This window comes from Hemiscyllium ocellatum, chromosome 19, assembly GCF_020745735.1.
Source record: "Hemiscyllium ocellatum isolate sHemOce1 chromosome 19, sHemOce1.pat.X.cur, whole genome shotgun sequence".
NCBI classification, from domain to species: Eukaryota; Metazoa; Chordata; class Chondrichthyes; order Orectolobiformes; family Hemiscylliidae; genus Hemiscyllium; species Hemiscyllium ocellatum.
The window spans coordinates 11,222,442-11,240,915 of NC_083419.1; the positions used below are offsets into that span (position 1 = coordinate 11,222,442).

Genomic DNA, 18,474 nt, shown 5'->3' on the forward strand with positions numbered 1-18,474 from the left:
AAATTCCATTTGTACCTTTTTAAAAGATTCAGCTTGAAACATAATGACAAAGGTTTGTGCATTGACTTGCTGTTAATTCCTCCCATCATGAACCACATATGAAAAAGCAAACGAGTAGTTATATTTTTATATAAAAGTTTTCTTGTAAAATGGCAGCTAAATGAAGTAGATATTACAACCTTGAGTTTATACCCAATTGTTTACATTTATTTGATTTCACTATACTTTGGTATCATAACATTGGCGTTTACAAAGCAGTTCAGCCTTGCATGATCCATAATGCACTTGGTGTTTCATTCAAGTGTGTGGAAATAATGCTCACACTATCCTTCCTGTATCTGGTAAAGTTTTCTCTCATTTTTTCCATTTCCATGGCCGTTGCCATTAGGTTTTTAATAGCTTATATTCGTGCTGTCGTTTCAGACACAGGTTGGTCGCTTTGCTCCCCAGTTTTCAGGCTACCAGCAACAGGACTCTCAAGAATTGCTGGCCTTTCTTCTTGATGGCTTGCATGAAGATTTGAATAGAATTAGAAAAAAGCCATATATTCAATTGAAAGATGCAGAAGGCAGACCTGATGAGGTACAATCAATTGCAATTTTATTTTCATTTTAGGGAGGAGCTTCCTTGTTGTGTATAGTATTATTGAAGGTGAACTGTGATCACTGGAAAAATGCTTTCAATATGAAATATTCTCTTTCTGCCTTCACTTTTTTAAAATTAGTGTTTAAATCTCCAAAGTGATGGTAAAACATTAATGCCAACTTGGACTAGTTAGCTTCTGACCTACATTGAGAGCTTTTTGTTAATGGACCAAAACACATCAGCTGACTAGCTTTCTTTTGGCTAAGCAAATGTTTACTTCACTCCATAAAGTCAGAACTGTTCTCTTTTCTGGATTTATTAAAAGTGGATAAGTACAAGAAATAAAAATGAATGAGACTATGCTTTAGTGTTAGCTGAAGTGGGGTGATGCTTGTTTAGGATGGAAATGTCAGCATAAAGCACTTGACCTAATGGCTTCTTGCATCAAAACTCTTAATTGTCACAGTTTTAAATATTTTTGTTGAGAGAAAGGCAGTGGCATAGTGCTAAATCACTGAACTGGTAATCTAGAGACCAAGCTAACACGCTGGGGATGAGGATGCAGATTCCAAGGAAGCAGTTAGTGGAATTTTAATTCACTGAGTAAATCTAGATTTAAAAGCTTGTCTTGTGTTAACCACAAAGCCGAATGTCCATTATGGAAGGAAATCCGCCATCATTTTCTGGCCTGGCCGCCTTGTGACTCTGGACCCAAAGCGATGTGGCTGACACTTAAATACCTGTGAAATGGTCAAGGAAGCCTCTGTGCTGAATCAAATTGTTTCAGATCAATTGAAGAAGGCAGCTCATTACAATTTTTCTGAGGGCATTTAGGGATGCCCAATAAGTTTGGCCTTGCCAGGGACATCCATATCCTATGATCAGACTTTTAAAAAAAAAACTTGTCATCAGTTGTAGGTAAAAAGTAAGCAGAGCTTTATCCTCTAAAACTGGTCTCATTTTCTTTTTCTTTGAAGGTGGTTGCTAAGGAAGCATGGGAAAATCACAGGAAACGGAACGATTCTATCATTGTTGACATTTTTCACGGTCTTTTTAAATCTACTCTTGTTTGTCCCGAATGTTCAAAGGTTTCTGTGACATTTGATCCCTTTTGTTATTTAACACTTCCTTTGCCCTTGAAAAAAGAACGCACTTTGGAGGTTTTCCTTGTCAGAATGGAGCCACTCAGCAAACCAGTGCAGGTATGTAAAGCAAGATTTAACACTCCAGTAGGATTAGAGAATTAGTTTGGTAGATTTTTAGATTTTTGATATGGTTGCATTCTCTTCAATAGAGAAAATTGTTAAATATCCAAACATCAATTTCAATATCACTTTCATTTATATAGTACTTTTGATGTACAAAATATCCTGAAGCCCATTGTAGAGAAACTGGAGGTGGTGAATGTACTTCAGCCCATGGGAGAGAAATAAGGATTCACAATAGAGACAAAAGTGAAAAAGTTAGGTCTTGAAGGCTAAGAACTATAGAGGCAGATTTATTCTGATTCCAGAAAATAAAAGTAGGATGTTTTGCTATTAGTGGTACAGCGAAGAGAATTGATATGAGACAATAGGCAGTGAACAAGCTTTGTGTTTTTAATGAACAGTCTAATCCCTTTTCTGGCTGGAAAGGGCAGGAAACATAAGACTGGGTGTAGAGGGCTATCAAAATAGTTAATTTGATGAGAAAATCATTAGGGTTTCCTAAAGGCCAAAGATGTAAGATATTAAGAGTAGTTGGGAGACTAGAACTAGGCAGCATGTTCTAAATATTAGAGTGCAAGCTTTAGAAGTAGTTAGACTGATCCATAACCAAGGATATCATTGTGAGAAATCTACATGGAGATACACCATAGGAGGAGTCCTTTCAGAGCTGCAGTAATGATAGTACGGGGGAGAAAAACAAGCTGTCACAAGATTAAGTTTAAGCATTGAAATATAACCACATGTAGAGTAACTTCATTGAGGTTCGATATCATCTGGGCCATTTTATAATAACTGACATTTATTTATATAGTTTATGCAATTGAACTTTTGCATGCATTTTACTTGGGACTTTTGTTGTTATTAACTGTCTGTTTAACTGACATTCTTATGCTTTCTTTTAGTATAAAGTAGTTGTTCCTAAAATAGGCATTATTTCCGATCTGTGTGCTGCACTGTCCACTCTGTCAGATGTTCCTGCAGACAAAGTAAGATTCAAAGTTATTGCAGTTTTGAACAACCTCATTTTTTTCTCTTTCTTCATAATGGTTAAAATAATATGGTTGTGTGTTTGCATTCAGATGGTTGTCACAGATATATACAACCACCGATTCCATAGAATATTTTCCACGGATGAGAACCTCAGTAGCATCATGGAAAGAGATGATATCTTTATGTAAGTAGTTGTGTGACTCCAACTTACTTTTGTTATAGCATCATAATTGTCCCAAAATCTAAGTTCCCGCTTTTAATAAAACAAGTTTTGACTGCATATATTTGTATTGAAAATAAATGACTCTGCATTTATTTTGCATATTAATATCTAGATGCTCAACACATTAGTCATTAGTTTTTAAATCATGATTGAAAATCTAGATGCAGCATTGGATAATCAGGTCTTTAAACTTTTGCCAGATGCAGTTATTTGCTATAGCGAGTGATTGTAATAAGTAGTGTGTGTGTGACAGACCTTGCAGCCCTTCTCTTTGTCCCTTAGCTTTATCGTAAGCACTTTCTTTCCATTATCTTAATGGATAACTTAGTGCCTTCAATATTGTAGAACATCCCAAAGCACTGGAAAAGTTATCACATTCTTTCATTGATATAGTATTATAGACTCATGACCTAACTGCTCTTGTTTAATGAGCTGGTTTTATGATTAGTTCAAACTAATTGTTAATGAATTGAAGGAAAGTCTACAAACATGAATAAACAACAAATATGCACCTTGCGATCATGCAACTCTGGCTGATGCTCTTTGGAGTTCTTTTTCTATCACAGCCTTTTAGTGTTGTCCATCGAATCCTTCAAAACAGACAAAAATCAGAATGCTGCATTCACAGCTATGCATATAGAAGTGAGTCTTACATGAGGGACTTGTATTGCACAATGCTGGCAAAAGAAATTGTATTTGTACAGCAGCTTTCAAGTTCAGGAAATCCCAAAGTGCTTAAATTGTCACTTTTAACTTGTCACCATTTGTAAAAAGGGTAAACCACAATTGTAGAGTCATAGTCATAGAGTTGTACAGCAGGGAAAAAAACCCTTCAGTCCAACTCATCCATGCCGAACAGATCCTAAATTAATCAAAGTCCATTTGCCAGCGTTTTGCCCATAATCCCTTTAAACTGTTCCTGTTTATATACCCATCCAGGTGTCTTTTGAATGTGGTAATTGTACCAGTCTCCACGACTTCCTCTGGCAGCTCATTCATTGTGAACCTTCAATTTAACAGTTCTAAAACATGATTTCAACAAACACAAGAATTTTATAATGTTTAGATCTTTCTATTGACTACTGAATTCAATCATTGGAACAATATAACACATAATTACTGTGGGAAAAGATTTGCTAACCCACAAAAGCAAAATTGGCCAAACTGTACCAAAACACCCAGAATTCCCAAGCAGCGCTCAAGCCAAATCAGACAGCACACAGACAAAAGAATATGCTTTCAGCTCCCATGGACATGAGAGTACCACAGATATCTCAAAGCCCTAAGGGCAGTTTCACAACCCAGCAATACCAAAGCGACACAAAGAGCAGGTCAGACAGAAAGGCACCAGCAGGGACATGCTCCAGGCACAGGACATTGGAAGCACCTCACCATTTCAGAAGAGACATTAACATCTCCCTGTGAAAAGGAATGGAACCATTGTTACTGTCAGGATGTTGCATCCGATATTTGTTTTCCAATTAGCATGCTTGTAACTAGGTTACTCCATTTCCAGATACATTGTAGTTTCCCATTTCTTAATCAGTGTCATTGTGCAGCATTACTATAAAACTGGTCTCATCCCCAGCTCTGGGAAGAGAAATCTGATCTACCTGTGCAGACTGTCAGTTCTGTGTCAGCCTAGTCAATTTCTCTTCTAGCTATATTGCTTGTCAATTTCACTTGGACCTGTGTTTTGTGATCTCCAACCTATAGGGCAAATTTCCCCAACAATTACTGTTATTGTTTTAAAAATCTACTAAACAAAATGACAAAAAATTCTAAGAATTTTTCAAATGTGCCATGAATATTCCACCAAGGGCAGTTAAACTGTGTAGTGATTTCATTATACCGATTACACTGTTTTGTGTCTCTTGGTATTTTCTCTACTTTAGTTAAGCAATAGTTGTATGTTATCTGTTGCAGACAGCCAGATCCAAAGTGAAACAATAAATTGAGCAGTAAATTCACATTAAGTGAGTTTGCTGAGAGGAAGCATAGGTTGACCAGGTCAATAAGAACATCACCTCCAACAATGCAGCACTCCTTCAGTATTGTATTTGAATGTCAGCTGCTTGAATGGAACATGAATCCACTATCTGCTGGCTTTTTTGGCAAAGGACCTGATCCAAACTGACAGTCGCTGCCAAGCTGTAAATATCAATATACATTTTCTGTTCAATTTTTACAATTCAGAGCAATAGATTCTCTTCATGGCTTCAGACATACCAATCAAATTCAATATTATCAAAATGTTACATTGAAAATGCCGAAAATCTGGTAGACATCAAGGAAATATCAGAAGGTTGTTTATTAAACAATTAGTGAAAAGACATTTATGCCTAATGTTACACTACCTCCAGCCAATATTACTTTAGTGCGTTAATGTTGTTTCAAGGTATTTTAATGAGTTAATCATTTTGTTATGATTTGGAGATGCCAGTGTTGGATTGGGGTGTACATAGTTAAAAATCACAACACCAGGTTATAGTCCAACAGGTTTAATTGGAAACACACTAGCTTTCGGAGTGACGCTTCTTCATCAGGTGATAGTGGAGGGCTCAATCCTAACACAGAATTTATAGCAAAAATTTGTAGTGTGATGTAACTGAAATTATACATTGAAAAATTGATTGTCTGTTAAGCCTTTCATCTGTTAGAATACAGTGAGAGTTTCACTTCTTTCATGTGTAAATCACAAAACCTTTTTTAAAAGTTGCATTCTCGGGTTAGCTGTTAACAATGGTGGACAATATGTTGAAGGTGTTGGCCCCCTGTGTTCTCTGTCTATGCCATGATGTTTAGATTGATTCTAATCTAAAAAGTGAGATAACAGAGTCTTACATAAATTCATGCCGTTTTTGAGCTCAGAGTTCTACATGAATGCGTGCAGTTTTTGAGCAAAGTACAATGTAACTCTGCAAGTACAAATTCACCCCACAAAATAGGTGTGCATGTGGGTCTTTGTCTGTCTGGGGTGGGTGGGTGTGTGTGTGTGTGGTGACTGCAGAGTGTCTTGAGTCTGTGAGGGGGTGCGTGTGGGAGTGTGTGTCTATAAGGGTGTGTGTGGGTGCCTGTGTGCGCGTCAGTGTGTACCTGTGTGCGTGTGTATGTGAGAGTGTATATGTGTAGGAATATCTGTGTGTGTGTGTGTAGTGCAATGGTGATCACCTGTAATATGACATGAACCCAAGGTCCCGGTTGAGGTCCTCCTATGGGTACTGAACTTAGCTATCAACCTCTGCTCTGCCACTTTTCTCTGTTCCCTGTCCCAAAGTCAATCTTGGAGGATGGTCACCCGAAGGTCCGAGGCTGAATGTCCTGGACCACCAAAGTGTTCCCCAGCTGGGAGGGGGAGCCCTCCTGTCTGTTGATTGTTGTGCGGTGTCCATTCATCCATTGTCGTAGCCTTTGGTCCGTTTCCCCAATGTACTATGCCTCCGGGCATCCTTGCCTGCAACGTATAAGGTAGACAACGTTGGCTGAGTCTCTCTCTCTCTCACTCTCACTCTCTCTCACTCTCACTCTCACTCACTCACTCTCTCTCTCTCTCTCACACACACACACACACACACACACACACACACACACACACACACATGCACACACATTTTGTGGGGTGAATTTGTACTTGCAGAGTTACATTATACTTTGCTCAAAAACTGCACGCATTCATGTAGAACTCTGAGCTCAAAAACTGCATGAATTTATGTAAAACTCTGTTATCTCACTTTTTAGATTAGAATCAATCTAAACATCATGGCACAGACGAGAACACAGGGGGCGAATACCTTCAACATGTTGTCTAGCCATCACCATTGTTAACAGCTAACCTGAGAATGCAACTTTTAAAAAAAGGTTTTGTGATTTACACATGAAAGAAGTGAAACTATCACTATATTCTAACAGATGAAAGGTTTAACAGACAATCAATTTTTCAATGTATAATTTCAGTTACATCACACTAAATTTTTGCTATAAATTCTGTGTTACAATCGAGCCCTCCACTATCACCTGATGAAGGAGCGTCGCTCCGAAAACTGGTGTGCTTCCAATTAAACCTGTTGAACTATAACCTGGTGTTGTGATTTTTAACATCATTTTGTTAAGTTCTTTCAGTAGCTTCACCCATTTTAAGGCTACTGCTGCTTTGTCAGCAGCTAACTATTCATTTGTTCAACTACGATTAACTATGGGCCATTTCAAGTTTTTACAAGTGATTAAATGGTAACTTCGTTAAAAAGAACAGTGATTTCTGTCGAACAGTTATGAATATTGCTCTACCTTTTTTCTGTGCTGAAAATGTGTTGCTGGAAAAGCGCAGCAGGTCAGGCAGCATCCAAGGAACAGGAAATTCGACGTTTCGGGCAAAAGCCCTTCATCAGGAATGAGGAAAGTGTGTCCAGCAGGCTAAGATAAAAGGTAGGGAGGAGGGACTTGGGGGAGGGGCGATGGAGATATGATAGGTGGAAGGAGGTCAAGGTGAGGGTGATAGGCTGGAGTGGGGTGGGGGCGGAGAGGTCAGGAAGAAAATTGCAGGTTAGGAGGGCGGTGCTGAGTTCGAGGGAATCGACTGAGACAAGGTGGGGGGAGGGGAAATGAGGAAACTGGAGAAATCTAGGTTCATCCCTTGTGGTTGGAGCGCCTCATCTTCCGCCTGGGAACCCTCCAACCACAAGGGATGAATTCAGATTTCTCCAGTTTCCTCATTTCCCCTCCCCCCACCTTGTCTCAGTCGATTCCCTCGAACTCAGCACCGCCCTCCTAACCTGCAATTTTCTTCCTGACCCCTCCGCCCCCACCCCACTCCGGCCTATCACCCTCACCTTAACCTCCTTCCACCTATCGCATCTCCATCGCCCCTCCCCCAAGTCCCTCCTCCCTACCTTTTATCTTAGTCTGCTGGACACACTTTCCTCATTCCTGATGAAGGGCTTTTGCCCGAAACGTCGAATTTCCTGTTCCTTGGATGCTGCCTGACCTGCTGCGCTTTTCCAGCAACACATTTTCAGCTCTGATCTCCAGCATCTGCAGACCTCACTTTTTACTACATTTTTTCTGTTGCAGTTTTGAAGTAACTGGCAATAGGACAGATGACACAGACAATGTTGTGATTCCGGTATATTTACGTGAGAAGTATCGGCAGCCTACCTATGGCCACCATAGTAATGTGTGCTTGTTTGGACAGCCCTTTATGATATCTGTGCCCAGAAACATAACTGAAGAAAAGCTTTATAACCTACTACTGATGAAAATGTGGTAAGTATCTGATCATTGATTGCATTGTTCAGAATGTTTCTATTTGTCTATCATAACAACACAGTCTTCAGTACTTGTTTTGGCTTTCCACTTGATTAAAGATGAGAACAGTATTATGAGACTAATTTAGGTGGATATTGTCCTATAGGTCACTTATGTTTCTGTTTATCCTTTGATGGGCTTGATTAAGTCTATAAATAAACTTGAGCTCCTAAATGAAGTAGATTTCTGATAGCCAAGAAAAATAACCAAATATGATCACGCAGATCTTTATCCTTTTAGTGCCAGCTAATGCCATGACTCACCTAACTAGATAAATCAGACAGTATAATTTCTAGGAAGATTTAAAAAGAAGTGAAAGATTTGCATTTGTGGCACGTTTTACAAATGCAGGACACCCCAAAGCACTACAAACGGTGAAGCACTTTTGAAATGTCATTACTAGAGTAAACTAGAAATATTTAAGTTTTCAAGTATGTTTCATCTACATACTCGTATGCTTTTTCTGTGGTCAAAATCCCAAGTGCAGCAGAAGCCCATTCTGTCCAATGTGTCTGCAGCTGCTCATTAAATTAATATCATTACCCATTGCCAATTTTTATTTTCTCCATACCCTTGCACATTACTTTAATTCAAATAGTCATCCAGTACTTTCTTGAATGCCCCAGTTAGATATGCCTCCATCATGCTTCCAAGTGATGCATGCTGTACTTCAAGGCATTGCATTTATTGTGTTATCACTAATCTTGCTTCTCCTGTGATCGAATAGATAGCTATAGCTGGATCTTCTGCCATGGCAAAGTGCAAACAGACATCTCTTAAGGCATTTAATAAACCAGAATGTGCTTATTTGTAGGAGCTTATAATGGCACACACAGTTGTACTTGACTTCTGGGACTGGAGTTGGTAAATTTTTAGATTAGATTAGATTCTCTACAGTGTGAAAACAGGCCCTTCGGCCCAACAAGTCCACACCAACCCTCCGAAGAGTAACCCACCCAGATCCATTTCCCTCTGACTAATGCACCTCTCACTATGGGCAATTTAACATGGCCAATTCACCTGACCAGCACATCTTTGGACTGTGGGAGGCAACCGGAGGAAACCCACGCAGACGCAACATTGCTTGTGGGAAATGTTTGGTAAAGTAAAAGTACTACAAATCAAAGATGGTATAGAAAACATTTTACATTTTGGCTATGAACCCTTCAGTCATAAGTGCATCTGAGGGTACTTTGCAGGAGTGCATAGAACAGTACAGCGCAGAACAAGTTCTTCGGCCCTCAATGTTGCACCGACCTGTGAACTATTCTCAGCTCATCCCCCTATGCTATCCTATCATCATCTGTGCAATCGGACAACATCAGATAATATGCCAGATTAGATAGTCAGGCAGGTGATCAAAATGCCTGGTTAAATAGTTTGAGACGCATTACATAGTTGGAGTGAAACAGTGGGTAGGGGTCCTGAATTTCGGGCTTAATGACCTAGATAGCTAAAGACATGATTGCCATAGTAACTAATTCAGCAGGACTCAAACATACCTGAAACACACTCACAAGTGGCCTTAGGTACGGATGAGGAAGGACGCCACTTTGACTGGGACAACATGTCTATCTTAGGATAAGCCAAATTGAGACACGCACGAGAATTCCGAGAAGCATGGCATTCCAACCGGAACTCTATCAACAAACGCATTGACTTAGATCCAACCCCTGAGAAAAAGAATGGGAAATGACATCACCACAGGAAATGATGTCGTCACAGGAAATGACATCAACCCAACGCAACCCAAACATATAAACAGAAAGTGGGCTACACTACCAATGCGTCATCTGGAGGCTCACTGAAGATGTTACCTAGTATGGTGATGAAATGTCTGAAAACGAACCTTCCAGTTCGACGACCAAACCTACATCCACGCCTAGAATGTTAACTTGTCCTTTCTTTGCACAGCTTTCCCTGTATTTTCTGCTTTTTATTTCAAATTTCAACAACTTTTTTTTTTCATTTTGTGTTAGGTGGTTTAGATTTGAGCTATCACTCTTTCAATTTACATTGGGTATTTAAGCTGCATCTGAACTTCCATCCAGCAGAAATTAACCAAATAGATGTGGAATTCGATTAGAATGATTGCTGTCAAAAATATTTCATTGTTGAGTGCAGTTTATCCAGCAATACAATTAATCATCTGAAACATTTAAGTTTCTTAGGGGTGTAAGAGGTTTAAAGAGGAAGATTTTCTTTGAGAATCATGACATAGCAGAACAAATTCAAATTAAGATGTTTTTTGCATTCTTTAGATGCAAATGTATTCATCAGGAATAAATAAACTGTTTCTGAAATTTTTTTTGGTTCCTCTGTTTTGATTCCAGCCGTTATGTTAGAACCTATAATGAAAATGAAGAAGAAGAAGAAAGTCTTCGTTTTTCCAAAGACCTTGGTATCAATGGCAATGGGCAAAATGGTGTACATGAGGAGGGATCTCCAAGTAAGACTCAAGTGTTTCTAACTTGGTAATGCCAATATTTAGTCATAGTACTTGCAAGAAATCAATCTGTGCTCAAGTAAAAGCTATACAACCTTGTGTAAAATAAAACGTTGTGAGGCTTTTCATTGTGTTATAAGGGAAGCTGACCATAAGATTACTCAGTGGTTGGTGTAAAGGTATTTTACAGGAGGATAGAGAGGTGGAATTGCAGGCTGTTTGGGGGAGGAGTTCCGTGAGCCCTCCACTGGTGCACCTTTAAATATCAAGGGTACACATGATGCTAGAGTTGGAGGAACAAGATATTGGAGAATTGAGAGGTTGGAATATATTAGAGAACTACTTCTGTTTCAGATCTCCAGCATCCACAGTTTTGTTTTATGTTGTTGTGTCACATTCTAAGGTTATAGGGTCGGCATTTTGGACTGAGATGAGGAGTAACATCTTTACCCAGAGAGTGGGATTCTTTGACACAAAAAGCAGTGGAGGCCAAAACACTTAATGTTTTCAAGAAGCAGTTTGGTTTAGTTTCTGGACTAAAGGGATCAAAAGATATGGGAGAAAGTGGGAACAGGGTACTGAGTTGGGTAATCAGCCATGATCATAATGAATGGCAGGCTAGGCTTGAAGGACCAAATGACCTACATTTCCTCCTATTTTCTCTGATTCTATCGGAGAGGGATAAGCCCTTTGAGGGATTTGAAAATCAAATCAAAGCATTGCATAACCAAGAGATAATATAGATCAGCAAGCATAGATATGAGAGGTGAATGGAAGTTTGTACAATTTAGGAAATGGGCAGCAGAGTTAGTGATTTTTACACTGAGGTTGGAAACAGGAAGGTTAGCTCGGATTATATTGTTGTAGTCACACTTTGTAACTTTTTAAACAAAGGCAACTTTAGAACACTGGTATCATTTTAGTTTATAATCTGTATTTGATACCAAAATTGCAGAACCCAATGTTCCAATAAATGTTACATCAAAAGAAGACAAATTTTACCCATGATTGATACTTTTCTGTTTCTATCCATGTACCATTCAGGCTGTCAAATGGTGTAATCCTGACTGATTATTTAGGCTGATTAGATCTACAGGCAAGTGAAATAAATAAGATTCAGAATTAAATTATTGGCATTTACTAACGTGTTTTTAAAAAGGCAGCTTTATCACATTCAGAATTGTAGGTAAGTTAAATGAATCTTGTTTTGTATCACTCAGTGAATTTTTTTTCTCTCTCAGTAGGGGCTTAAGATTTGGGCCAGACTGTTTTAAAATTTATTTCTAGACAGTTTCTTTGTTAAGACATGTCTATCTGTGTGGAAACTAATGTTTGTTTGGTGAGTGGAAGTGTTCTGCTGGAATATTTCATTGCCAGTCTAAACTATCTCCCTTAATTCCAACTCATTAAACTTTACAGTACAACAGGAAGTTTGACTTCTGTCAGTTCCCTGAGACAGCTTGCTATGATCCCTGCAAAGACTTGAGTTTTTTTCAAATCCAAACTTTCAGTGAATGATTACAGTGATCACATGGCAAGAATTCAGTTTCTCAGAAGTATCACTGTAATAAACAAACTGAAAGCAGCATTAACTAACCTCTAATTCATTTAGCAACTTTCTTAATTTGCAGAAACGATTTCCATATAGTTCTTAGAATGACTGAGACCTCCCTTGCACAATGATAGATTACTCTGCCCCTTAGTGGACGCTTCATTATTCACCTCAGTCAGTCCAAATGTTTTCTCTCCTTTTTCCTGTGCCAGCTGGATAGGTTCAACTGTAAAAATCAGTTCCGGCAGTAAGGGACAAATTTGATATCACCCCCTTTAAGCAAAGGGAAGTTTCAAGGTTCATTAAAGCCGTCTCAAATTCCATGTCTTCAATCTGTGCCTGGGCTTCTGCCCACGTTTTGTGTAGTGAACATTATAAACCTATCTCACTGCTCTCTGTCAGATTCTTGCAGATTGCCCATGTATGACAGATTGTGGTTTTTGGAGCACATGCAATCTGATCCCACAATGACTCCATATGGATCCCAACATGGATATGGGTCTTTTATTTAGATGAAATGCCAGTTAGCAATCTTCTAGGTCGCCAGCTTCATTCTATCTTGGGACGAAATCAACGTTTTTCAGTATAATCATTTACAAAATCAGAGAGTCAGTCTATGGTTGGTACAGCTGCCTGGTCATTGCTTACATGTGTAGCTGTTATGTACAACCTTTCCATAAGGTAGTCTGGAACTTTGTTCAACAACCAAGCTACCCAAGCATCTTGTTAGGCACAATTCACACGTCCCATGATTTCATATTTGAAAGAAGTTACCAAAGCAGTTTTTATCATCTCTTTCCTCACATTCTTCTCCATTTGTCACTTACATTGATTCACTTTCCTTTTGCAACCTGGTATGTATTGTTGGATGATGGAGCAGTCCAATCCTAATAATCTTTTTATTTTTAGAAAAACTAACTTTCTCCATTCTTTTGGTCTTCATTTTCTAATCCCTCATTATGAGTTTGCAAACAGTACCAATAAGTATTCTCCGTTTATGTTATTGCACCCCTTCAGCACAATAAATTGCCGCATCAGTAAAATTTAGAGGACTATTTCAATCAAATTATTGATTCATTTATAAAGCAGTAACTGGAATGGCAAATATATGTATGCATTGTAATAAACATTATTGTACAACGTCAATGGCTTAAAAGCATTACATAAGTGGCCCTTCCAATGCTGAATGCTGTCTTTGACTTTTTTTTAATTGAGTGGAGATATCTGTCAGATTATTCAGACTTAGTCTGCAAAGGTAATCCCTTATAATGACTGAGGTATTTTCATGAAATACTGAAGTAGTTCAAGATCATACTAAGTAACCTGCGACCATTTAGAATGATTTAAATGCAACAAATGAAAGAGAAAAAATGGGAAATCTGCTATTAACACTCCTTCCTTTTGGAAGGTGGAAGTGAGGATAATCGGATCAAGCATTATCTCATTGAATAGTGGGGCAAACCCGATAGGCCAAATGGCTGCTCCTTGCTCCTATGTTTTATGTCAAAATAGCATCACTGTCTCTCTTTTTCGGTTTGTATTTAGATGGGGTTCTAAAAGGCTATTTTAATTATCATATTTCAACAGCAAATGCTTAGAAGCTGAATAGTTGTATAAAATATAGTTTTATGTAATTGGATTAAGTAAGTACCTCGCATATCTGATAAGTTACCTTTGTAATTTGTCTCTCCCTTGTATCACTACACCCATATACCAATAAAAATATTTAAACCAGAGGAGTTGAAACAATAATGGATTAATTTCATTTTAAACAGTTATAAAGGAATTGGCTTTTTGTTAGCTTTCTTAATGCTTTATTAGAAAATAATTTATAAGCTATTAGTTAGCTGCTTCAATAACTTATTTTATAAAGGCCATAATGACCTATTTGAATACATATTTCTAATCAGTCTTCACACAGTAGAAGCATGTATATATGCATATTTACATATGTTCTCTGTACTTTCGATCAAACTAATTCCCCTCTATTATTTCCTTCAAGAGAGAGAAAATGTCTGTGGCACAAGTCATTCAATAGAGATCACTATTTGCTAATTTGCTTTGACAAATTTGGTAATTTGTCTCAGTGGATACTGAACCACACTGACCTGCCCTATTTTTTTAAATGGTGTTGTAAAATAATTCTTCAAAATGGGGATTAATCATTTTGGTTAAACTCCTTTGCAGACAATAGTGGAGCTTTAGTGAAAACCTATCAAAGGTAATTAGAATAGTAAGGATGGTTGTAAGATTCTTCTTTCCCTTGCCACCTCTGCCCAAAATAAAGTCAACATCTTGGCTGCAGTTTCAAAATTCTTTAATAGAGAATTCTATCTTCAGAATATTTTGTTTTCTTTGAAGTGCATCTTAGGGCTATTTTTGATCATTTCAAACCTTTCTCAATTGGGGCTTTCTTTTCAATATCGATAGTTGAGAGCTTCGTGGTAAATAGGCCACATTACAGGTTATCTTTGAATGGTGATTAGATATGAGTCTCTAAAAGGAAGATCATTCCAATGATTTTTTGCTGTGAACTCTTCTGAGCAGGTGAAATGGAGACAGATGAACAAGATGATGAATCCAGTCAAGATCAAGAACTACCTTCTGAGAATGAGAACAGCCAATCAGAGGACTCTGTTGGAGGCGATAATGAAGATTCTGAAAATGGTATCTGCACTGAAGACCCCTGTAAAGTCCAGCTGTTCCAGGGACATAAAAAACAGCTCTTTACATTCCAGTTCAATAATTTAGGAAATACAGATATCAATTATGTCAAAGATGACAGGCAAATCCGATTTGAAGACAGCAGGCAAATCAGACTTGATGGTAAATATTATAGTTGAAATCCTTCCTCTTCAATACACTGTAATAAGTATGTCACCCAGCAGCTTATCGCATGTTGCTGCCAACCAGTTAGTTTGTATCAAACCTGAACATAGCCCTAAATTCCTCCATTCATCTGGCACTTCCACAGGAGCCACATAGCTATCCATGAACTAAGAAGTCAAGAAGCACAGCATTGTGTCATTGCTGTGTAGCAGCACTGATTACAGCAATGAGACATTTCTGAAGCAAACTATTTTACTTCCACTGCCTTTGGCCCCACCGCTGCAGGAATTGTAATGCAGTATATTTTAGAAGGACAGTGGGAAAGTACGATTGAACAGAAACTTATTTCTGTTTATATACTATTCGGTATTTTTCTATGATTCTGCTCCAACTGAGTCCATAGTCATCTGATCCCTGGCCTTGATGGCCAGTTTTCATGTTTCATCTCATATTAATAGCTGTGGCATCTCATCCACTTGCCAGCAGAACTCACTGGACTGCAATCAGAAGTGAAAACCTGACGTTTATTTGTACACTTCATATCCAAGTAATTCCTGAGGTCATCAGAAATCAAAGTCATGACTCACTCTGATCGTCAGCTCAAATTTACATGAGGGAATTGGCTGCAAGTGAAAAGGGGCAAACTCCTTTGACAAAGTTCACTATTGTGGCCGTGAATCCACCAAAAAGGCCATTTTGGAACGGAGTTGGTTTTAAGTGAAGGAGCACTTGCTTTCATAAACTATGCGGCACAAATGAATTGTAGCATAAAAGATGTTCCTTTTCCAGCTTTGCCTAGCAACAAGCAGATTCGGGTTTTAATTGTTTGATGAGCTTTTCTGGAGTAAGCGATTAATTCAAAATTGAGGGTTTTTTAAAGCAAATTAAACTAAGCTTTAATTATTGTTGATACATTTTTAATCGAACATCTTTAAGAAATATCTTATCCCAAACTCAAGTTTCTGACTCCCCACTTCGGTGTATGCTTTGGTCAGATATGATTGTCCATGTCAAGAAGTCAATTTTTAAACTAAGTGCCAAATTCAAGTTTTGACCAATGCTTGAACCTAATTTGTGGTAACAGATATAATTAACCAGCCATCCAACATTCGTGCATGGAATAGCTGCAAGATTAAATAAATGGTTATAGTAAGGCTGTAAGACACAGGAGCAGGAATTAGCCCTTTGAATCAGCTCCATTCAGCTCTTTGAATCTGCTCCGCCGTTCAACCATGGCTTATCAGTTTCCCAACCCCTTTCTTCTGCTTTCTCCCCATAACCTTTGATCCTCTTGATGCTCAAAAATCTATCTATCTCAGTCTTAAATATATTCAATGATCTGGACTCTACAGCCTTCTATGGCAATGAATTCCATAGATTCACCACTCTCCAGCTGAAGAAGTTCCTGCTTATCTCCATTCTAAATGGTCTTGCCTTTATTCTAACGATGCATCCTCAAGTCCTAGTCTCTCCGACCAATAGAAACATCTTCCCAACATCTACTCTGTCCAGACCATTCAGTGTTCTGCATGTTTCAATTAGATCCTCATCTTTCTATATTCCATTGAGTGTAAACCCAGAGTCCTCAAAAGTTCCTCATATGCTAAGTTTTTCATTCCTGGGGCCATTCTCATGAAACTGCTCTGAACATGGCAGTGCATCCTTCATGACATATGGAGTACAAAACTGTGCACAATTCTCCAAATCTGACCTGACCAGAGCCTTATAGAGCCTCAGATGTACCTCCCTGCTTTAATATTCAAGTCTTCTCAAAATAAGTGCCGTCATTGCATTTGCCTTCCTAACTACTGACTCAACCTGCAAGTTTTCCTTGAGAGAATTCTGCGCTAAACTTCCAAGTATCTTTGCACTTCAGACTTCTGAATTTTCTCCGCCTTTAGAAAATAGTCCATGCCTCTTCTTTCGACCAAAGTGCACGATCTTACACTTTCCAGTGTTGTATTCCATCTGCCACTTCTTTGCTCACTCTCCTAACCTGTCCAAATCTTTCTGCAGCCTCCCCTGTCCCTCTATGTATCTTTGATCATCTGCAAACTTAGCCAGAATGCCTTCAGTTCCTTCAACTAGATTGTTAATGTACAAAGTAAAAGGTTGTGGTCCCAACACTGAGCCTTGCTGAATACCACTTGTCACCGGCTGCCATCCTGAGAAGGACCTTTTTATCCCCACTCTCTGCCAGAAGCCAAGCTTCTATCCATGCTAGCAACCTGCCTGTGACACCTTATCTTACTCAGTAGCCTCCTGAGCGGCACCTTGTCAAAAGCCTTCTTGAAATCCAGGTAGGTAACTAGGCTAACTCTATTTACTGTACTGATAAAAGAATTGCACCTACAATCCGTCAGTCAAGATAAGCTTGTCACACAAACCTGAGAATTTCTGTTGCATTCATTTTCCGCTGCCTTGACCAAGTAAGCCATCGAGCTCTTGTGAATTATATGTGTTATATCGGACCAGGTCAGCTGATTTGAATTAAGAAATAACTTTTGATACATTGCAAGTGATTTGTTTGAGAATTTATTTTTAAGGCATATTCTGTTTATCATTTGTAGAACGAACATATCTAGCATTAGACTGGGATCCCGAAATAAAGAAGCAATACTTCGATGACAATGCAGCAGAGGTAAAATATGTACCAGGCATGTAAGGGAAAAGATGGTTACAAAAGACTTGGTTTTAACTTGGTTAAGAAAATTAGCATGACAGAAGATGAAAGAAACCTTTTAAATGCTGGTTTAGGCATTTTTTCATAAACTATATTCCATATCTAGGTGTAGTTAGCCTTTCTTGGGCATCAAACCACATTGTAGTTTCTCTGTCAAAACCAAACATTAAAATAATGACTCTAGAAACAACTGCACAAGCTACATGCCAAGAAAACTTACATTTTGTCGCCACAACAAATTTTTTTTTTAAAACGTCAAAAAGGTAGCTGTCCTACCTATATAATAACTGTGTGGGTGGCATGGTGGCTCAGTGGTTAGCACTGCTGCCTCACAGGGCCAGAGACCAGGGTTCAATTCCTACCTCAGGCAACTGTCTGTGTGGAGTTTGCACATTCTCCCCGTGTCTGTGAGGGTTTTCTCAGGGTGCACCGGTTTCCTCCCACAATGCGCAGGTTAGGTGAATTGGCCATGCTAAATTGCCCATAGTGTTTGGTGAAGGGGTAAATGTGGGAGAATGGGTCTGGGTGGGTTGCTCTTCGGAGGGTCACTGTGGACTTGTTGGGCCAAAGGGCCTGTTTCCACATTGTAAGTAATCTAATCTAATATAGTGCACAACATGATGAAACAATCTGTTCTTCATATTTTTAAAATGTGCA

The 18,474-nt window shown here is 38.6% G+C and overlaps 1 protein-coding gene across 5 annotated transcripts in view; it reads left to right on the forward strand.

The window, feature by feature from the left end:
* The window catches only part of LOC132824853 (ubiquitin carboxyl-terminal hydrolase 15-like), a 114,153-nt gene that overhangs the window by 87,065 nt on the left and 8,614 nt on the right, over positions 1-18,474 (forward strand). For 3 of the 5 annotated variants that reach the window (XM_060839640.1, XM_060839641.1, XM_060839642.1), the window contains 8 exons: positions 424-582; positions 1,563-1,787; positions 2,696-2,779; positions 2,873-2,967; positions 8,074-8,265; positions 10,641-10,756; positions 14,853-15,131; positions 17,705-17,775. In XM_060839640.1, coding sequence (XP_060695623.1) covers positions 424-582; positions 1,563-1,787; positions 2,696-2,779; positions 2,873-2,967; positions 8,074-8,265; positions 10,641-10,756; positions 14,853-15,131; positions 17,705-17,775 — 1,221 coding nt within the window. Of the gene's footprint in view, positions 1-423; positions 583-1,562; positions 1,788-2,695; positions 2,780-2,872; positions 2,968-8,073; positions 8,266-10,640; positions 10,782-11,797; positions 11,848-14,852; positions 15,132-17,704; positions 17,776-18,474 lie in introns of those variants that run through there. The other 2 variants (XM_060839643.1, XM_060839644.1) reach the window with 2 other exon arrangements.